Here is a 23,715-nt window from a genome sequence, read left to right on the forward strand (position 1 = left end):
TTGATATATAAATCACTAAATGATGAAAAACAGACAGTTTTAGGCATAATAAGTCTGAAACATATTGAATATCCAGCAGTGCCATGCCGTAGTAGTCTAAACATGTTGGCTGTTAAGAATGAGTGAAGATTAAAATTCTCTCAATACATTAAACACTAATGAATCTCTATCTTTCCTGTGACCCAGCTAACAATTTATGCATAATGGGCTGTATTTTTCTTTCTTCATTTTTTCATAGTATCTTTCCTGTGATATGCATACACTGTACACACATTTGTGTATTTGTTTAAAGAAATAACATAATAAAAATATTTGGAAACAAAACACTAATTTATCTTGATTTTTTTTATTCCATTTTGATTTATTATTTAGAATTCGATCTCTTTGGGTTAAAAGGCAATTCTTCTAAGAGTCCATACATCACACTGAAATGGATCATACCTTGCAATGTATACTTTTACTTTTGATATTTAAATTTTTTTTTACTGCAAACACTACTCCATTGCAAACATATAAGCAGGGCTTTAACTTGTAATGGAACATTTTTGCACTAATTCATAATTGATAATAATAATAATAATCAATAAGGTAACAATAAAACAGAATTGATGTCCATCTTTTCTTCAACAATCAACAACTGTTCACACGGATGCTGTTTCCCTTTTCTGTGTGTTTTGTTGTATCTCAGGCAGAAATATGCGGCTCTCACTATGACATTTGCCTCAGGCACACATTGTCCTCTAACTAATTTTGGCAGGTTTATCTTTGGTCCCTGCCACCTCACTCTGAGTGTGTGTAACTATGAAACAAACAATAATGTCCCCTCTGTCCATGCCCTGACGGTGTGATTTTTAGAATTAAGATCGTTTTTGTACCAGGAGGCGTCGCTATTCTCCAGATTGAGGGCCACAGATTTGGGAATAATGAGTTGGATAGAAGATGAACTGTACAGTAGATTAGACTTAATCTAATCAACCGGTCTGCTCATGACTGAGAAGTCAGAGACAAGTGAGTCCGAGATTAATGACCTGCAGAAATGAGGGAGCAACTGTTCATTGATCAGCAATTCATTAATTCATTAATAGTGATTTCGCTTTATTCTTTTTTTATTTTTATGAATTTATCTGTTAATGTTAGTGGTTGCTTTTCTTGTATTGTTCTGCACAAAATGAAGTCCTTAAAAATCCGAACATTATACCGATTGGGCATATATAATAGATTAATGTGCACAGAAATAAAACAAAACAAAACAAATAAATAATATGAAATATAATGACATGATGTCTGAAAATTAATACTCTAGATGTATTGTGTCTAATTGTTACCTCCTCCTTCAGACTGAATCCAGCTTTAGTCTAAAATCAATCATCAGCAGGACAGAAATCAACAGTTTCCCACTGTCGTTACAGAACCACCGGAAGTGGGCGGGTTTGTCAGAGAGAGAGAGGAGAGAGAGAGAGCGAGAGAGAGAGAGAGAGAGAGAGAGAGAGAGAGAGAGAGAGAGAGAGAGAGAGAGAGAGAGAGAGAGAGCAGTGAACTGTGAGGCGAACTGTTGGAAACTACGCCGACTGACTGACGGGCTGACAGAGATTCCCGCTGTAGGTTGCTCTCGTCGCTGCAGCCTCTTCCCCGCATTTTATGAAAAAGGACAGAGAGTCTTCAGTCGCTCCACAGAGGTCAGTGTGACAGTTTAATGTCTTTGAAATGGGTTTTGTCTGAAGAGGTGAACGTCCTCGCCGCGTCCCACTAACGGTCCCCCGTTGCGAAACAATATTCTGACAGCGCTTTGTAAACAAACGCTGCTCCGTATGCACACGCTGAAACCAGTCTGGATGCACGTAGGGACATTTCTGTAGAATTTGTTAGACTTTCTTTTCTTCTTTGTGGGTCTTTGAGCGCTGCTGAATCAACAGGCAGGATCCCTAATATGAGCTATTTCTACAATGAGTTTCACGGACTGACAGCATGAGTCACCTTCTTGTCATTGCTGCAAATAACACTACAGGGACTGACTCACTATCATAGTGGTATCTTCTAAACATGTCTGTTTTTTTTCTTTAGGGGCTAAGCCTCCCTCCCAGCATGGCAAGACTCAAATGTAACCTACAGGTATTAAGTCTATTAAGAAATAGGACCATAAGGATAACATGCGGTTAGTTTTTACAGGCTCCGTTGTAAAAGCGAAAACAGTGCTCAGGAGTCTAATAATGGTGTGATGGGCATGCTTCAGAAGTTTGACAGCCAGGCTGAGAGCTTTTGTTCAGTCACTCTGGTACTTTGCTCAGCATATCCCGCAGCTGTAGTCAAGTGCAGTTTTGAGCTTCTTTGAATAGAGGATTTCCAATTTTGTGTGCTTTTACTTCATATTTGAGAGAGAAATCTTGTACTTTGTACTCCTTACAATGTCTGACTGCTGTTACAGATAAAGACTTCACATGCAGACACACGATCACAAAACAAATGCATTACTATAGAGTTAGGCTATATAAACTACACAGTATACATAGCAGTTGCCATTTTGACCAGCTGTAACATAAAATCTGCTGCTGCTCATATGTCAACACATCAACAAGTGCATTTTACTGTTGGTACTTCTACTAGTACCAATTTAGTTGTATTTAAGTAAAAGATTTGGATGATATAATTCATTTTAGCTGGATCATTTCTTAGGAAAAAGCATGACTATTACAACATTGGAGTGACATTCAAATGCAACAAAAAAAACATACAGTACAATAAAGTCACTCAGTATTGAATCCTATAAATACAGTTGCAGTATGATGATATGGGAGATTTTTTTTTTTTTCACAAAAAGGTCACTGTTATCTCAGTACTAGAGCTCCACACAGACACACAATACGTCTTTATACTGTAGTCATTTTACACTAAGAATATGGCTTGAGAGGAAGAAGAAGAAACTTTCTCTGGAAAGTTTTAGTAGGCTATTATAAATGCCAACTCATGTTCTCAGGAAAGCTGTATATTACATTTGAAAGGAGTTGAGTGTTAAAATTGGAGTGAGTTTGGTCATTGCGATCAGGTATGTGCCCTTCACTTTAGCTGTCCTGATTAAATTTTACTGTAAAACAGAGGATGCATTGTTGCTTTGCATTGGCTTGTTGATATGTGGTCTGAAAAAAAAGAGCATGAAATGATGGTTCATAAATGTCAACTCAAAGCTAGCTGTAACGCACGACTCCTGAATCAAGGCCTGTGTGTGTGTGTGTGTGTGTGTGTGTGTGTGTGTGTGTGTGTGTGTGTGTGTGTGTGTGTGTGTGTGTGTGTGTGTGTGTGTGTGTGTGTGTGTGCGTGCTTACAAACAGAATTGAAATGTCACTGTGTAATGACGCTTTGATATCTCTGTGTGTATGTGTCCTTGTGTATTTGTGTGCAGATGAGCTTACCTGCACCTTCCTGATATGCATCCTCTGTCATTTTGTTGCTGGCTAAATGCTGAGTTGCACCGATAAGACTTTGTGTGTTTTCCTTTTGAACAAACTGGCAACATTTCTTTTAGAAACCTACAGTCAAGCAGACATTGACTTTTTCCCCTGTGGCTCCTGTGGTAATTGATAATTACATGTCGTGATAACGCCCTCTGCTCACTGTGATGATGTTCCCCCTTGAGGTTGCTGTGTGAAAACTTTGGATGAGCTCGATGACTCAAGACTCATGTTTATTGTCAGTTTTCATTCTCTCTTCTCTTTTGCTCATTTCTGCTGCTCTCTCAAATCAATGAAACATTTCAGTCAAGCTGTACACTACAGGAATTAACGGTCAGTGACTTTTAGTGTTTAACCCCATTGGCCTCTGTCACTGTGGTGCATGGTGCTCAAGGCAGGGTTTTCCCAGATTTCTGTGAAAACGAGGGTGTTTTGGGTCGGCACAGGAACATGCTGGTCAGGCATGAATTGGTTGCCACACTGTGTCCCTGACAGAAAGACCCATATGCTGGAGGAGTTGCAGCAGGGGAGACAGGGGAACCCAATGCTTTATCCCACAAGCCCACCATGTGCTCACAGCATGGCATGTCCTTAAGCTTGTCTGTGCTTCTCACTTTTTCACTCCCCGCTGCCAGACAAGTGCAGGGTTCAGCAAGCCTGGAAAGGCTGATGAGTACTGTAAGTAGGGGGGAGTTAGTCGGGGAAGGATAAACAGGAGACATGTTCTTCAGCATTGACATCATGAGTAGCTGGAAGTGAGCCGATTAGAGCAGTGTTTTTTGATCTGACTGAGCCATCAGGCAAGGTGTCAGAATCACTAATGAATGTGCTTAGCATGGGGCCTCTCTTCGGTCTCTTGTGATCCAATTCTTTGGTGAAACTGTGGTGAAAATGATCATAATGTATGAACGACAAACCGGGGGATGAGGGGAGATTGAGAGTGAAAGAGAAAGGGAAACTCATTCAAAGGGAAGTGATCAGGAAGCATGTGGTGACATGCACCTTAACCTTCTCCCCCTTTCAGTTGGGCTAACGCTAATCCACTCTTCACGTGACCATGAGCTTTTAGAGTGGTCTAGGCCAGCAGCGCTCTGATCCATCTGTCGAATAGTGTTGCTGATTGTTGGCATCCACAGCGCGTACGCATGTCCCATGATCACTGCCTGCTCCACACAAGACTCAAATTTGATTTCCATCAGCTTGATACTTCTGCAGGGTTTTATCAGCAGTTTCTTTCTCTGATACTGTCTTTTCCCATTATCCTTTATTCTCCGTCTATCTCTTTCTTTGTCTAAGTTACATTGAATTCCGCTTCTCTTCTGCATAGTGCAGTAAGTGGGAGGAGGATGACGGTCAACCCTTCCAGACACTGAGAAGATTGATAAGGCCTTGGGTTATTATCTCAGTGACACAACAAGAATAGCCAGAACTCTAAAAGGCACGTTTTGCACTATATAAAGGAAGTCACAAATCAGGACAAAAAAGTATAATTTCCACAAATTATGTAAGGAGATGTCTGACAGAGGTCAGCCCAGAATAGATTTAGAATATATATTTGTGGTCTGGATTAAACATTTCCTCATCTTTACACACACCCATCTGCAAAACACACAGGAGAAAAATGCTGTTGCAACTTGCTGGCCTGGCCCATAAGGCTCTCAGTACCACACTGTCTTTCATGTCTAGGCTACTTTGCATTAATCAGAAGCATACATGACTACAAATGCTGACTGAGGGCCGGGACACATCAGGCCGATTATCGGCCGTGGGACAGTCTGGCAAGGTCTGTGACTCAAATCTGTTCGGTGTGTCCCGTGCCGTCGTCTGTCTGGGGGGATGTCGGCGTTCATTTTGGCAGACCTGACATGTTCGGTCGGCGGCAGGGAAATCGGGACTCACCTGGAAATGACGAGCGGAATAAGGTGACTACAGTCTCTCAAAATCTGACGAAAATCTTTTAAACTGACCTTTGTTGAGCTGAAATGAAGACAGATTCAGCAACTGCACGGCCTATTTCTCGCTTAAAATGTTTTCAGAAACACGTTTCAGTGAACTATTTTAGTACAATATGAGATCGTATTCTGAACGGCCGCCATGACAGTCTGGCTTTCAATTTCCGGAGAAAACAAACCCATGTGACGCGTTCGTCCAATCAGCTGCCGGTTTTCATTTCTTGGGCAACATTACAGATTAGCGCCGCCTGCTGTTATAGAGATGTATTACGTCTCGTCTCCTCTCGTCTTTTTGGTCTGTTCTGTGGCAGTTTTTTGGATCTCGGGGACGCGACTGATCATATCGACGGGGTTTTCTGTCAACGGTCGGCCGTCGGCTATATGTGTCCCGGCCATAAAGTTCAGTGACATGAATAATCTGCATGTCACTATCTTGTGGATTCAAAAACTGCATTCAGACGCTCACTTTGTTGTTCACAGCAGATTAGGCTATAGCAAATGACGTTACAAGTTTTACACAATATCTCTCACCCTTTGGCTTGGTCCATGTTGTTACGCTTCAGTAGGGACACACACCCAGCTAAGGGTCGATAGCTCGAAAGGTTAGCGAAAGCCAGCTTGTGTGCAACTGGAATGAGCATTGCCCTTTTTCTTTGGACTCCCCAGAGCAGTTTTAGAATCTGAGTGAGAAAAGAGAAGTCCTTTTCCTTTCAAAACTAGCATCAGTGTGCTCTCAGTAAGAATCTTAACCCCCAGAAGTAGTCCCAGGAGTAGCTCAGTGACCAACAGCATGTTGAATGTTGGATTTGTCGTTTGGTGAGTTATTGATTTTTTTTTTTTTTTCATAGTGGTTTTGGAAAGTTACACTGCCTAATCACTTTTATGTTTTATTAATGCCTTTGGGCCCTGAGTCATGGTTTCATGCATGAATTATGTGAACGAATGGCTTCATCTGTGCCCTAAAGGATTTTGTATCATGTGAAGTCTTGAATCTGAAAAAGAGGGAAAGACGGTTTTTTGTTTGTTTAGTGCAGAACATGTGCAAGACATATTGTTGATGAGTAGTATTTTGTGTCATGATAGTTGAAAGTTGTTCTCCAAGGCATCAATATGCAGCAAAGGTTAATTAAGATGGTGCTATAGTAGAATAAACCTGTGCGTGTAGACACAGGATTATGCACAAATAATCTTTTCTGTATATACTTAAGGTGGAGTTATATCTCTCTGTGTGGCACCAACGTTTTTACTGAATCTCTGTTTGCAGAGTGTTAGCAGTTTATTTTCTCTTTTCACACCCACACTATTCACGCAGTGGGTTGCAACCTTATATAGCCTGTCCCCCTGGCTTACTTCTGAAGGAAGTGTAGTTTATCACCCATGAAGTGACCAGGAAACTGTTGAGTGAACTGATGTGTCAAGTTAGAGAGGGGCAGTGTTTACAGTAACACTGACAATATGAAATTAACCAAGTTACCACCAACTGTACATTTCACAGCTATTAGGAAAGTTTCTCAATACAGCAAAGTCTCAGGCCTAGTGACAGGAAAATTCACAACTCACTTGTCCTTAAATGCTCCCTCTGAACTGTTGAAATGGAATGTGATCCTGTCAAAGGAATACTTTGCCGATATTCAGCCAACTTTGTATCATAATAATGTAAGCGGTGCATTCTGGTAGTTGTAGGTTTGTTACCTTTTGAGAGAAAGGGAATATCACAGCTTCTTTTCTCTGGTCGTGTAGCACCAATTACCAGTAAAAAAAATTTCGTGCATTCTACTACATAGAAAAGACCCTGTTTCCAGTGGTAAAATACTTCTTTAATGCCAACATTACTTGGCATACACCACTGCAAACTCCTTTTACATTACCAGAAGTTTGGAGTGCTACTATTTTAAGCTAAGACATTACTGTCTATTATGAAGTTACTCATTCATAATACGTATTGTGCAAACTATGTATTCGATTATATATTGCTATGATTTGCTGTTGCTCCCAAACTCTGCCATGATGGTCCATCTTTCAGATCTTGTGCAGACTATTTCAGGTCATTAGAACTTGGTTGAAGTTCAAATTACCTCACTTTGAGCCAGTAAAGTGAGCCTCATCCTGCCTTCCTCAGCTTCAATTGGGTCATGTTCACATCCCAAGACTTGTCCCTTTAATGAGGCGACCAATCCTGATGAAACCTGAGGCTGAGGTAACTGCATCTGCCACCACAGGTGTGAAGAAAGCAGACAGGAAAGAAAGAACCCACCACAGGCCAGAGTCATGCATGGTCAAAAGTTAATCATGAGTAATAGGCCTCACTGTATTTTTTATTATTTTAACATGAGAAAGACATTTTGAAGCTTTAATATACTGGGTATAGTAATTGTTTTTAGAAACAACCAGTTCTGCAGTTTTTTGTTGTTGCAAAAAACATTGCAGCTAAATCAGTTTTGTTGGGTCTGCACAGAGACATTTGTCTCAGTATGAGAGTGTGTGTGTGTGTGTGTGTGTGTGTGTGTGTGTGTGTGTGTGTGTGTGTGTGTGTGTGTGTGTGTGTGTGTGTGTGTGTGTGTGTGTGTGTGTGTGTGTGTGTGTGTGTGTGTGTGTGTGTGTGTGTGTGTAAGAAAATATTACAACAGAGTGAACAAATTTAATTTCCCCTTGCGGGATTTATAAATTATTTCTTCTTCTTCTTCTTCTTCTTCTTCTTCTTCTTCTTCTTCTTCTTCTTCTTCTTCTTTTTCCTCCACTGGCAACACACATTTATGCACATGGGAGAGACAGCATAATTTAGGTTAGTTGTTTGTGCTGCAATTATTCATGACACTTGTTAGAAGAAATGTGTGTGTGACATGTATGCATGTGTTTTGTTGGAGTAGATTTAGGTCATGGATGCTCCCTTGTGTCTGGGGAAAGAGCTAACATCTGCGAAAGATTAATGTAAGGAGCATTTGATTAAAAAATGATTATGATGACATACAAGGGAAAAAAGATATTATTTTTTAAGGATTATTTTTTGGCTTTTATTTGATAGAATAGCTGAAGACAGGAAAGGGGGCAGGGATGGGGGGGGCGACATGCAAGGGCCGTGGGTTGGACACAAATGCGGGCCCCTGCAGTAAGGACTGAGCTTTATGTATATGGGGTGCACGCTCAACCAGGTGTGCTACTGGGGCGCCCTAAATGTTTCAATTATTGATCCTTATGCCTCATTTATAAGTGATTGATTTTGGATTGAAGTGTACTGGATTAGAGTAGAATTAGAGCTGAATGGTCAAACATAAATACTATCTTTGCATGCCTTATTTCTCTCTGTATTCTTATTTTAGGAGTGTGTGTGACCTTTGCTGCATTTTCTGCCCTTTTTAAAAAAGAAAAAAACAATATCCCTAGTAAAGTCAGTGTTTGAATTTGTGGAGCTGTTATCCCGTATTGATTCTGTGAGCTCATCTGTGCCCACGGCAGCGTCAGACTAACAAGGCTCTCAGATGAGCTGTGCACGACATCTCCAGCCACCCTGCCACTCCTACAACAAAACAACAGAACTCTTTTTTTTTTTTTTTTGCTGTCTGTAAAATGAAATAAGTACTTGTATCATTTTATTTAAACAATCCACATTCATTGTATTGTAGATGGTATGCGGTCTTGCTGATGCCAGATGTAAAATTTGACAAAGATAAAGATGCACTTGTGCATGCAGTACAGTATATGTGTGCCTTGAGCAGAGATGGACCATTAACCATTCATAAAGATTTTCAGCCTTGTGTCATGTTTATCATGACGATGAGTGTAATCTTCACCTATACGCTTAAAGAAACAGCGGCGCCGGCAGGATTCTATTTCATAGTACGTACAAGAATTGCCTGCGCGCTAGGTTCCCACGTGTTCATACACAAGCATGCACAGAGAAGTTTATACTCAAGGCATTGATTGTTTCAGTATTCTCCTAAACGCCAGGGGGCATACAAACAAAATAATCTGTAAAAAACCAAGCAGTAGTAGAGAACGGACGTAACGGAAAGCATGCTGCCTGGCAACAGTAAAGGCATCCATGGTAAACACTGACAAACCGCCAAACGTTGCATTAGTGTAGGCCTACCCTAATTATTAACGTTACTGTCGCTTACCTCCAATTCAAAATTACTGTCCGCTTCTCGATGTTACGAACACTCTCTCCATGAGACCAGTATGGTGACTCAGAGGTGCGTCAACTTTTGTAGCCTTCACGCTGGACACAAAAGGTGTGTTGACATCATTCTTTGGCACTGGAACCTCACGCTGGGGACACTACGGCGACCATGAACCTAGCTTAAGCGAGCGAAAGAGAGAGAGAGAGATTGATTGTTTTTTTTGGTACTAAGGTTACCGATACAACACCACCAAAAAAACTCTGATTATCCTATTGCACCAGTTTCAAATACCAGCCAACAGGTCCCCCCCTCTACTCCACCAACCACCAGCACGCACACTGACTATACATGTCCCATGCATTCGTGTGATTGGCAGAGAGAATCCAGAACTTCCAACTGTACAAATTTAATTTGAAAATAAATGTACGCACGGTGCGTACAGGATTACAGCTGCCTGCGCCACTGTAAAGAAAGATTCCAATCGCTCATCTTTGACCAATAAATCCAATCTGTTACTGTGTTCACTGTCCCCTGCTACCACTTTGAGGCATTTGGCCATGTGAGTCAATCACATGTGCTGTTAAATATATACGCTGAGAGAGAGCCGGAGGTGGGGGGTGCATGTTGTGCAAATAAATTGTTTAGCATCGCAATGGCTCAATGGCATCGCCATCAAACCTCACACATTTACATTGTCGCATGATCTGCTATCCCTGCTCTTTGTTTTGCGCACAGTGGAGCCATGAGGCAGCATGTCTATTAAATGTTGTTAATTATAAATACATAGCCTCGCACTGGTTGGTATTGTTCTCTTTTTAGTTTTACTTACTGTTAACACTTTCAACTGTGGAAAATCTCTTTTTATTATTACGTGTGGATATGCAAACTAAAATGGCTACAAAAAGTCCTCTTACAAAATACAAAATGGGTACCACAAATATGTCCTTCAGCATCACTGAATAGATGTATAGGTTATATTATTTGCATTAACATTTTCGATTTTCAATTGAGTGTGCACAACTCTTTTAGGCTGATTATTAGTGACCATACATGCATCCAGGAAGGATGCATTCAGAAGGCAGGCAAGTTTAGAAACATTTTCATTATGCGTTACCCCACCTCAAACTGCTGTAGCAATGCATACAATTTACGCAAATATGCAGGGAATTAGGAAATCATCTCATGCAGGGAGAGCAGTGGTTTGAGGGTGAGAGGGGGGTGGCTGTTGCACTCTGTGTTACCGCAGTGTCCATGCTCAGCTTATCCAGATTATCCCTGTGCCTCTACCATAATCACCCAGACGCCACCAGGCATACAACACCATAAGGTTGATGCCTTTGTTTTTCTTGTTTAATGTGGCAGAGATGAGGGCTCCGTCTTGTTTTTCTGTTTGTCCTCCTGTCATAAGCAACTCAGCCACACCCAGCACTAGCAATGCAACATAGCAACAGTATGACATTTGGATTATTGGTTGATGAGGACACTGTGTGTGGGCCATTGTGCAGAAAAAAACAAGCATATAGGACATGCTTTGTGTCACAAAAGTAATGTTATCTGGAGTGTGGCTATTGAAAGGACACACAAGCCATGGCTATGTTAAGATATGTGATGATAAGTGATGGACCACATACAGTGCCTTGCGAAAGTATTCGGCCCCCTTGAACTTTTCGACCTTTTGCCACATTTCAGGCCTCAAACATAAAGATATAAAACTGTAATTTTTTGTTAAGAATCAACAACAAGTGGGACACAATCATGAAGTGGAACAAAATTTATTGGATATTTCAAACCTTTTAAACAAATAAAAAACTGAAATATTGGGCGTGCAAAATTATTCAGCCCCCTTAAGTTAATACTTTGTAGCGCCACCTTTTGCTGCGATTACAGCTGTAAGTCGCTTGGGGTATGTCTCTATCAGTTTTGCACATCGAGAGACTGACATTTTTGCCCATTCCTCCTTGCAAAACAGCTCAAGCTCAGTGAGGTTGGATGGAGAGCGTTTGTGAACAGCAGTTTTCAGTTCTTTCCACAGATTCTCGATTGGATTCAGGTCTGGACTTTGACTTGGCCATTCTAACACCTGGATATGTTTATTTGTGAACCATTCCATTGTAGATTTTGCTTTATGTTTTGGATCATTGTCTTGTTGGAAGACAAATCTCCGTCCCAGTCTCAGGTCTTTTGCAGACTCCATCAGGTTTTCTTCCAGAATGGTCCTGTATTTGGCTCCATCCATCTTCCCATCAATTTTAACCATCTTCCCTGTCCCTGCTGAAGAAAACGCAGGCCCAAACCATGATGCTGCCACCACCATGTTTGACAGTGGGGATGGTGTTTCAGGGTGATGAGCTGTGTTGCTTTTTACGCCAAACATAACGTTTTGCATTGTTGCCAAAAGTTTGATTTTGGTTTCATCTGACCACAGCACCTTCTTCCACATGTTTGGTGTGTCTCCCAGGTGGCTTTTGGCAAACTTTAAACGACACATTTTATGGATATCTTTAAGAAATGGCTTTCTTCTTGCCACTCTTCCATAAAGGCCAGATTTGTGCAGTATACGACTGATTGTTGTCCTATGGACAGAGTCTCCCACCTCAGCTGTAGATCTCTGCAGTTCATCCAGAGTGATCATGGGCCTCTTGGCTGCATCTCTGATCAGTCTTCTCATTGTATGAGCTGAAAGTTTAGAGGGACGGCCGGGTCTTCGTAGATTTGTAGTGGTCTGATACTCCTTCCATTTCAATATTATCGCTTGCACAGTGCTCCTTGGGATGTTTAAAGCTTCGGAATCTTTTTGTATCCAAATCCGGCTTTAAACTTCTCCAAACAGTATCTCGGACCTGCCTGGTGTGTTCCTTGTTCTTCATGATGCTCTCTGCGCTTTACACGGACCTCTGAGACTATCACAGAGCAGGTGCATTTATAACGGAGACTTGATTACACACAGCTGGATTCTATTTATCATCATTAGTCATTTAGGTCAACATTGGATCATTCAGAGATCCTCACTGAACTTCTGGAGAGAGTTTGCTGCACTGAAAGTAAAGGGGCTGAATAATTTTGCCGCACCCACTTTTTCAGTTTTTTATTTGTTAAAAAAGTTTGAAATAGCCAATGAATTTCGTTCCACTTCATAATTGGGACCCACTTGTTGTTGATTCTTCACAAAAAATTACAGTTTTATATCTTTATGTTTGAGGCCTGAAATGTGGCAAAAGGTCGAAACGTTCAAGGGGGCCGAATACTTTCGCAAGGCACTGTAGCTGTCGACCTACCACTGCTCTCTCCTACATGACATTAGCATCTGGGATCGTGCACTTTCACCAGGGACGGGTCCCCTAAAACTGGAGGACTGATTGAGACGATAGCGGGTTCACGTCTGACCACTATCATGACCCTCAGGGATGACTGATAACTGCTTCTGACCATCACCAAGGCATCAGGGGGGTTAATACATACATCAAGAAATGATTGCTCTGGCATTTCAGGGACAACCACAGGGGGCTGTGAGCATTTTGCTGTCCCATAAACCAATACCAAGCTCAATCAGGCCTGGTTGCGACATTGGGTTGTGGACGCCACGTCCCTGGTGGTGACCTCTTGTCATGATGTTGGCACAGGTTTTTTTTAATCCTATGGATGTGGTATGTGGCAGGGAGGATATTCAGTAACAGTTTGAAATGCTGGGGGAGTCTGGATACAGCATACATCTCCGGTATGTTAATGTCACATATACCTTCATAGTCCACATGTCGTATGCTACTCTTGTCAAACAAGTGTTGCAGCTTAAAGCTCAATCCTCATACATAACCATGTCAAACTGCAAGCAGTGCCTGCGTTGGTTTGAAAATGGTAGTGCGCCCTTATTTTTCCCTTTTTATTGGTAAAGAGAGCTCTGTCCCAGGTCAATCACTGGCTAGCTCGAGGCTGTGTTTCCAGAGACTTGACATCCATTTACTCTCGAGCTTTAAGTAAAGATACAAATTAAAAAAATGCAGGCTATGTGAGCCTTGAGGATCGAGAGCTTTTACTTTGCTAGTTTGCTTTTAACTATTGGTGGTGCTCAGGGTTTCAGAACTCAGCTCGGGCACTGTTTAGGGCTTGAACTCAGTCCTGTCTGAACTTGTGTGGGGTAAAGGTGGAGTTGACCTTTACTGAAAGCAATGAGCTTGCCATGAAAGGAGGGGATACAAGGGGAGCAACAGCGCAGGGGGGGTTGGGTCCATAGCTCTGGTGACCGGGTTGGATACTGTGTGTGAGAAAATGCAGCTATCTGACCTCTGACACATGACAAGCTGGGAAGATCAAAGGGCAGAGCTCTCAAAAAGCTGCCTGCAGTGGTGTTTACAGGAGCACTGAAGAAGGGAAGAGGAAAGGAGAGAAAGAGAAAAGCACAGCAAAAGGGGAGATTTAAAACTTAGAGAGGATAATACTAAATGAGAAGCAACAGTGGAGAGCAAAACTAAAATAAGCCTTTCAATAAAAAACGTTTTGACAGTTGAATTCTTCCCATTTTATAACAGTACAACTCTGCCTGTCACTGTTGCCGTTGGAGCAGTTTGAAGATGTTGAAACAATACATAACCCATATTTGCCTAAACCATCCTCCCTCCCCCTTCCACACATGCAAACACACACACACACCACACACACACACACACACACACACACACGCACACACACACCATGTCTCCTTGATTCTTCCAGCATGACATGCCTCTCAGTGCTTGCATAGAGGTCACAAAGATCGAGTCTGCGTGACTGAAAGAGGAAAAGGACAAGAACATTAGCCCTGGAGATAAGGGTTAATAGAGTTAGGGCATTCAACACAAATTAACACCGCAATGAACATTAAGTTGTAACGCATAGGGCTGGGAACCGAACTCTGATACTTTTATGCACTGAATTGCCACCATAGTATCAAACATCTAAAAATGCTTTGTCGTGCAATACCAAATCTTAATACCTAAGAAGTAAATCTAATCAGCATCAGTGAGCCAATAAGCACGCAGTGCATAGTTATGCTTGTGATTGGCTAACAGTTGTAGAGGCAAGCAGGAAAAACACTACGTTACGCACAGACATGGGGCTCACGTGTGTGTTGTTGTATTTTGAGAGGCTTGACTACAATGTGCGTCACATACTGTAGGTGGAAATGAAGCTGAAAATAAAGGATTTGTACCGTAATCTGTAATGTGTCATTTTCTTTTGTTGAAATTGATTTTATAAATTTGGTATCAAAAATAGTATCGTTCAGGAACCGGTATCAAATTCACGGTATCAATATCAACATTTTTTGAACGATACCCAGTCCTAGTAACTGAAAATAATTTCTCTGGTTAACTAAGTCAAAGTAAACATATCCAATCACATGCAAATGTCAAGTGATTTGCTCTGATAAACTAATTTAATTTAGCAGCACACACTTTATTCCAGCTGATGAAAAGCATTGATTTGACTGCCTGAATCCACCGTATGGATGTGAGCTCACGCAGTGCATGGTCATCTCCTCCCAACTCCTCATGCAGCAGGGCGGCTAAGTCCACAGCATCCAAGGGTATGCAGGGACATCCTCTTACTAAACATCTCACAGTTAGTCATGTTGGGCTCTCTGACAGTTATATGGAAATGTTGTAAAACAGAGCAGGGAAGAGGAGAAAAAGGCCTTCAAGATAAAGTATTGGAGATAATAAACAGGCAGTCTGACCTCTTCATAAGTAATGTGTCAGTAGAAATACAATAAGAGAGAATTACATTTGCATCTGTGAGTCATTGTTACTGAGTCAGGGTTCATTCAGCCATGATCAGCAACCTTTTGAGGAGCTGTGATAGCAAGAACTTCCCACAAGAGCATCTTGTTTTGGAGGACGATTTCTGACTCCAGTGGTTTTTGCTTTGGCCTTTTTTTTTTTTAAACCTTCCCCAAGTAATCACAGAGTTTGTCATGATACTCCCAATTTACACAATCAAATATGTACACACTTAAAAATGCTGGGTTAAAAATAACCCATTTGGTAACCCAACGGTGAGTCAGAAACGGACCCGCCAAACGTTGGGTTACATCACCCCAACACTTGGTTAATGTTGGGTTGACCCAACCAGTGGGTTATGAGTTTGACCAAACCTTTGTGTTAAAATGAACTACACTGCTGTGTTATGGGTTGACCAACGGCTAGGTTAAAATGAACTACAATGCTGGGTCAAATCTACAAAAAAGTGGGTTGGAAAAACTAATTCTGGATTACTGCATGCCTCACTCAGTTAAAATGTCATTTTTTGTGTTTGTACATTCTTTACCTTTTCAAATATAAAAAGTATACATGCAGTGAAATTCTTTTTTATAACCAATTACCTTTCATAACCAATAACCATTACCAATGTTATATATTTAAAAGCTCAAAGGACATTTAACATTTATGAAAACAGACATATAATTCAACACAATTCATTTATTAAAAATACCATACATGTATAAAAAAAATAGACATTCACCATGCATGCTGTATGGAAATCCCCAGTCCCATCCTGGTCAAGGCATGATAAAATAACTTTTTCCATGTTCTGAGATTTACCTCAAAGTTTAATATCCTCCTTTGTTTTTAGTTTTCTTTTTTTTTTTACAATCAGACTGTAGCTTCTGAAAATCCAGTCTCAGAATTCTAAAAGCCTGGGGTGGGGGTTACGGTAAGGCCCCCTATAGTTGCCCTACCACAGACATATGTAAACAACACCCTCATCTGGGGCGCCTCATCAAAACTCCTCAATGACCAGAAATCCCCAGCTCCATGTCCCCAGTTAGTCGTGGAGGGCCCCTGTGATGTTTATTCACTTGTCAGATGGTATTTAACATGCTGTTTGGGAAGACAACAAGAGGAAGGGGGTCAACTGATGGGTGTACAGGGAGGTCTGATGGTAGAGGAAGACTGTTTTCAACATAAAATGAAACCTTGTGTGTCGTTTTATCCATGAGAAAGTACAAGTGACTTGGTTAGTATGTACACAAGTTTTAGGTAAGCAAACACAAATTGGCTCATCTACTCTTGATGATTTCATCAGTATCACATTTTACACAGCATTAACTACCAATCAAGTATAATTCTGCAGTGCTTTATGTGTTTTTATTAAGCATATACCAGAATACTATTGTTTAACTGCGTTATGGAATATAAATGTTTTTGTCTGATTAAATGTATCCTCTTGCTTCCATTGTTGGACACGACTTAACAATATTTAAACTGGCAGATAGATGAACAGCAGACCGGGAGAGCTGAGTTGGTCATTTATGTTGAGTGTGGCAGAGGTGCTGAACAGGAAGGCCAGGTGCTGCTCATGACAAACATGTTTTTCTGGTCATTAAGTGATTTACCAGAAATGGACACTTCTGTAGGGCAAGGTCCAACCAGTGTCGATAAAGATTAACTGTTATAAATGAATGTGATGTTTATGTGTAAAACAATTCTGCAGTGTCCATGTCACGTGTCAGGTCTCCATGTTGATTCAAACCAAGATTTTTCTTTTATTTAACTGTAGATTTATAATATCCGCTTTTTAAATTAATAATCATTGTGACGGTATCTTTAAAAGAAAAATACTCCATTTTAAAATAAAGTCTAAAAGAAAATTGATGGCTGTAATGTTCAAAAACGTTTCTCTAAATACTTTTCTAGCTTTTAGTTTTTGAAATCTGTGTTTGAGGCAATATTTTTGATTCAATATTTAATCTGCTGTAATGGATATGTTTACAATTTATATATATATAACAGTTGTAGAGGCAAGCAGGAAAAACACTATGTTACGCACAGACATGGGGCTCACGTGGATATATATAAAATTAGTTCATTAGGTACAGTTTACATATTGTGCTCTGGCCTTTAAAGAATGGATCTGTACAGTAGAGCTGAAGATCTTTGCCCAAACCCGACAGGACCCGACGGGTTCGGTCGGGTTCGGGCTTAATTTCTATTATTTTTCACGGGCTCGGGCCGGGCTCGGGCTTGCGCTTCGGGCTGCATATTATATAAGCGGTCAGCTGATGCATTTCGATTAGCGTGAAAATGGATCCTGAGGAGGTGAAACGGAGGCTGGTCTCTGGAGGACTTAATTAATTTCTATGTTCCAACTTCCAAGTGGCCTATAGCCTCCATTATTCATGAATAAATTATGTTAAAAAATGTATAAATGACTCATTTTTTACGAAAGACAAAGGAGCTTTGTGCGTGCAGCGCAATCTCTTTTTTCTTTCTCTCCCTTTTCCGCCGAGTGGTGCGTGTGCCCGCTCGCGGTGCGAAGCGCGTGTCCGACACTCTAATGATGCTGATAGACGGCCTTTACAGTCGGGCTGTAAACGGGTTCGGGCTTTTAAAAAGCTGTCAATCAAAATGTACGGGTCGGGCAAGGGGCCGAACTCTGTCGGGCTCGGCCGTTTTCCTGCCGTACTTTTAAGGCCCGATTACAGCTCTACTGTACAGTATACACATTGTGCATCGTAGACATATATATAACTTCTCAGAGCCGTATTATTGTATGAATTATGAGACATGGAACCTGTTATAAGTCTTTCCTCTAAATAATTAATACAAAGCCAGTACAATCTGTCCCTATCAATCAGAGAATATCTGATCTGTTATGGCAAAGGAACAAAAGCGTAGTTTTTCATTATTAACTTTGCTCCTGTGGGGACAAGTGAACTGTCTCTCTCTGTGTTTGTGCCAGGTACTAATTTGGCCTAGTTTTCTCTTCAGGGGCCCCAGGCCTGGAAAAAGGACGGTGGCAGGGGGCCCCTGTGGCAGGTCCTGAATCTGAACAATAGCTTCAGTGCTATTGCTCCGCTCTGCTCCCCCAGCTCAGGAAAATAATTACAAAAGTGTTGTTCTTTTGTATAGATTCAACTAATATCAAGACAAAAAAAAAAAAATTCCCAAACAGATAAGTATACATTCATTTGCAGACTGTTTTCCTCTAATAGTTGGTAGTTATCATCAATTTGCTGATGTGATGAATAAAAGCGTCATCTTGGGCATTATATCAGCAAATGAATAGATACCCTAACCATTGTTTGTATATGCCTTTGAAACAGAAAGCAGGCAGAAACATCCAGTCATGCAGCATGCATGGGGAAATGACACAGCATTTGGGGTTTAAAACCACAATGTTGCCAAAGGTCTGTGTTAGCAGATTAGAGCAGGCAGCGCATGTGTTTGGTGTGTAAGAAGAGAAGGAGACCCCCAAATGCCCTCAGCTAACACATGGACCAGCAGTGATATTATTATTCTGGATCTGTTGCATGTTCTTTGTTTCCAATTCATGGTATATGTAGGTTAAGCTTCTTGTTGGATGATTATTTTGGAAGGGTTTTTTCTTTCTTTTTTCTAAAGCCTTCCGCTCTGTGCATGCTGTTATCAGAGTGGGTTATTCAGAGGGCTTCTCTGTGGGTTATTTATTATTTAACAAAAGATGTTTGTTGACATCCAATTTTTGTAATTGAAAACTTTGAGCTGACAATTGTAAGACATGAATTTGAAGCAAACATGACTGAGCCCAACAATAGGAAGCCAGATAAGTCCATGATGTGTAAGAAATGTTTGGACATGATGATGTGATTTGTCGCCTCATGGTTTCTTCAAAAACTAACCTACAAGACATCTGGCAGAACAGCTTGTTTCTTGTTTGTCCAGTTTCAAAATTGGTAACAAAGACCAATGACAGCCAAACGAGTGGCGTGACCATTGATTGGTGGGTGATGTTTCTGTGACAGTTAATCATCTGTAGGGCTGCCCACATTACCAAATGCCTCCTAAACTGTGCCAGACCACAATAAGCAAGACCATAATTTCTGGGCTGGCTTAGTCACACAAATGTATGTGTATTGAGTATTGAGTATTGTCCAAGAGGATCATGGCAGTTTGTGAAAATCTGCAGGCAAGATGTGAATATTCATAGTTTTAAGAATAATACAATTTTTTGTCTCTGTTTTTGTAATCAAAAGAAGATGCAAAAGAGATTTGAAGTGAGTAGAGCTGCAACGATTATTGGATTAGTCAGTCGAATTAGTCAGAGAATTCATTGCCAACTGTTTTGATAATCGATTAATCGCTTAAGTCATTTTATAAACAAAAATGCCATGGTGATTTTTGTGGTGGTCGTTTATAGTAAATTGAATATCTTTGGGTTTTAATTCGGACTATTGGTTGACAAAACAAGACTTAAAATGATTCATTGAAAGAAGAAAATTATCGTTATTAATCGTCATTAATCTTTAGTTGTGGCCCTAGAAGAAAGTGCCTCTTTATGGAGCAATGGACTGGTGAAATACTCTACATGAGACGTCTGTTGTAAAGATCCATTGTAAAACTGAGTATGTAGGTAAAGGTAAAGAGAGTAAAGGTAAAGAGAGTAGCTCTGCAATACAATCAATGTTTATGATGGGCAGTTTAGTTTGTAATATGGAGTAGAATAATAATGATTATAATTATTATTTGACTTTATAATAAAACTTCCTTGACTTTTTATCACTAATAAATAGTTTAGATAATATGGATACAAATGTGGCATTTGGAGAAAATCAGTCTGATCGCTCATGTAATGGAGTCACATCCAATGCTGCCTTCACAGTATTTGTATTTAGAGGATAAACACTACAAATTTGAAAATGTATTATAAACTAGACAGTGGATAAAAGGGCTGCGTTGTATTAGAGAAGAAGTGGTTTGTCCAACACCGTGTTGAAAAAAGTGTTTATGGTTTTTCCCTAATGGCCATACTTGAAGGCAGAGTGAAAACAGCATCGTAGAGAGCAGGGAGACATGTTATCAGTAGTGGAATATAACTAAGTACAGTTACTCAAGTACTGTACTAAAGTACAGATTTAAGGTACTTGTACTTTCCTTGAGTCTTTTCTTTTCATGCCACTTTCTATTTCTACTCCACTACATTTCAGAGGGAAATTTGTACTTTTTACTCCACTACATTAATCTGACAGCTTTAGTTACTTTACAAATTAAGATTTTTGCAAACAAAGTTTGTAGTTTCTAAAATATGAAGTTTTATTAGAAATTAAACTACCCAACAATGAACAGGCCTACAAGTCCAACTGAAATGATTAGACGATTTAACACTTAGTTGATTGACAGAACTGTTTTGATCATTTCCAGTTTCTAAAGTTTGAGGATTTTTCTGCATTGAGTACTTTTACTTTTATAATTTAGGTACATTTTCCTGATGATACTTACATACTTTTACTTAAGTAACATTTTCAATGCAAAGCTTTTACTTATAGCGGAGTGTGTTTACAGTGGTGTATTAGTACTTTTACTTACTTCTTCCACCACTGCATGATAATAAATATGGTGATAACCTTAACCCACATTCATGGGGGTGCACCCATTTGTACACATGAAAAGTGGCTAAAACAGTTGTGGCAGCTTAAAGGGTTGCAGGTCGGACTTAGACTAATGACTGTTTTTACAAGTGGACTCACACTATCCTGCGCTGATGTCTCATTATAGCAGACTGCTGGACAGTGACAACTGGCTAGCTAGCTGTCCCTGCTGTCCGTCTCTGCTCAGTGGTTTTCTGGCCTCAGGGTTCTGCTCCACTAGTGGCTCCACTCCAGCCAGCTAGCATTCCTGCTGCCACGGACTTGAGCTTCAGGCCATGTCTACATTTACCACTCCCTCTGGGGCTCAGATTATATAACGTCACCCACTGGTTCTCTGTAGTGGACACCAAATGGAAGGGATGCATTTTTATATGTGTAGACAAACAAATACAGAGACTTATACTTGAAGGCTTCCATGCATGCAGAAATGTAGAAATGTAACATTCAACATCCAGAAGAGAAAAGTGAAGCTGAGTGGTTTGTCACTGTTTCAGACAAGGCAGAGACAGACAAGACAAATAGAGAAGGAACTGCTTTAAATAATGTAAAAAATTATACATCACTTTTCTTTAGTATGTGTTATTTTGGTCTTACAGTTTCTGTACAGTTGTCTGTCTGAAAAGTGATTGACAACTGAGATAACAAAGTGGCCTTATTAAATACATAAATATATACATACTGTATAAAGACAAATACTAGGGCAGAATGATATTGGAAAATAATGACAGGTAATTTCCACAGATATATGCACCTTTAATTTCTGTAGTTCTAATTATAAAATTAAAGCTGCAAGCAGCGATGGACGGGCCCTCGCACCATCTCGTGTGTCAGGGTTACTGGCGGGACACCAGTCAATATGGCTGTGACCAAATACTTATCTCAAGTAAGCTTTATGACTCTGCGGGTTGATTTTCATATAATATCAGTGGACTGCAATGGGTGTCTGAAATCATCCAAACACTTATGATAAGCTTTATAAAATGTCAGCAGTCATTTTAAGTCCATGCTATTTGTAGTTACTTGGGTAAAACTGAAATAAAAACAATTAGTGGATGCATGCATGGTGGTCCTGATAAATAGCAGTAGATTGTCTTGACTGCAGTGGAGAAAGGTGACAACACAACAGAGCTTAGCTGTTAGCTTGTGTCACCTGTTTGCAAATCTGCATCTGTTGCTTTACAGTACCTTAACAGATATATATCTGTGGTATACACAACATGCAAAATCATGCACTGTAGCAATGTTTATACTTTACATACTAGACATGGAGGTGACTTGAACTGTTACAATTTGGTCAATAAGTCTGTGCATTTAATGTAGCCAGCTTTCATTCTGATATTCAAATATTAAATATGTTTGTGCTTTGTAAAGTACAACTGTTCTACTTTGCACCTACTGTACAATATGAAGGTTGTGCTGCACTTGAACAAACAACAGTTTCAGTCTCACACGTGGAAGTATTTCAAAGCTGCACAGTTTCCTTTTCACATATAGGCTGCAGCCTTTCTCACCTGTAATTCCCTGACTTGCTCTTAGGCGTCTGTCCAGATGGTTGGAGAGCGTGAGGCGGGGGAATAAAGCAGGTCGAGCTGGTCGAGCTCTGGCTGGAAGGGGTTTAGGGCGGAGTTTTCAGAGGCTAGTAGGCCAGCTGAGCACAATGAGGTCACACTGCCAGGGATTCAGCGAGTACAGAGAGTACAGCAACAGAGATCTGCAAGAGGCACTCATTCCCTCCCTATGAAGCACTGAGTGACAGCACATGGTGTGTGCATCTAGCTATAATGTGCGTTTGTGAGTTTCATTCTAAAAGCAGACATCTGACGTTTAAGAACTCATTTAGGAATTCTTGCTATACTTACTATTCAGTTTTGCTATTTATATACTGTTTTATCCAAAACTACTTTAGAAGACTGGTAAAAAGCAATGAATTTGAAAATATTTCCTGAACATTTGCAATTATCTAAGTTTTCACAAACAAATAGGGACATATTGACTTTCACTGTACTCACTGTGGACTTGAAAAAGTCACTTGGGGATCTTAAACTGATGATCACAATAGAATGAAAACATATTGCAGCCTCTCTCTATCAGGCCAACATCTTAAAATAGTCTGTCGCTCTCACAGGCTTGCAAAAGGCCACCATTGCAACATGTCATCAGTAAAGTAAGGCTTCTCTGTTACCTAAAAAAGGCAAATGTACTTCTGCATGAAGTTGCACAAAGGGACAACCGCATGCGAAATGCTTGACTTACTACATGTAGTAGAGTCATATCCCAGTCAGCCATGTAACAGTTTGCTTGTCGTTGTAAAGCAATGACACAAATGGTTATTTTCCAGGCTGGAGTCTGGCAGGGGGCTGTCACCTGCAGTATATTATGACTCCCTGATTGATCCCACTTTATACTGACTTCTGCTTCATCACTCAGCCTGCAGGCTGCTCTGCCCAGTCACAGCTCTAGCCAGTCACAAAGAAATAACGGATTGCTAAGGTCTGGTGTTTCATCAGGGGAGCAGGGGAGGTGCAAGTAGGAGCAAAGCACGGGCACTGCAAAGTGTCCACTGTGACTGAGACAGCTGGTGATTTTTCTTCTTTTTTTTTCCAATTTGATCCGAGTATCTTCACTTCAGTTCGACTTTTTTTCTCTAAGCCCTTTCTGTGTAGAGTCGAAATCTTCTCCCCACGCTTGTCTGGCGCTAAATTGTTACATACATAAATGTCACTCTGCTAACAAGCTTTATTTATATAGCACCTTTCAGTGCAAAGTGCTGTACTGTGATTGAAAAACAGAAGACAAAACAAAAACAGAGATAAAATAGTAGTTTG

General features: G+C 40.5%; 1 protein-coding gene across 1 annotated transcript in view; it reads left to right on the forward strand.

Moving 5' to 3' along the window:
- Positions 1-1,515: 1,515 nt before the first annotated feature.
- The window catches only part of stat5a (signal transducer and activator of transcription 5a), a 59,960-nt gene continuing 37,760 nt past the window's right edge, over positions 1,516-23,715 (forward strand). Inside the window, 1 exon segment of the mRNA XM_039825014.1 lies at positions 1,516-1,676. Coding sequence (XP_039680948.1) covers positions 1,639-1,676 — 38 coding nt within the window. The 5' untranslated portion in view covers positions 1,516-1,638.

This window comes from Perca fluviatilis, chromosome 15 (assembly GCF_010015445.1).
Source record: "Perca fluviatilis chromosome 15, GENO_Pfluv_1.0, whole genome shotgun sequence".
Lineage (NCBI taxonomy): Eukaryota > Metazoa > Chordata > Actinopteri > Perciformes > Percidae > Perca > Perca fluviatilis.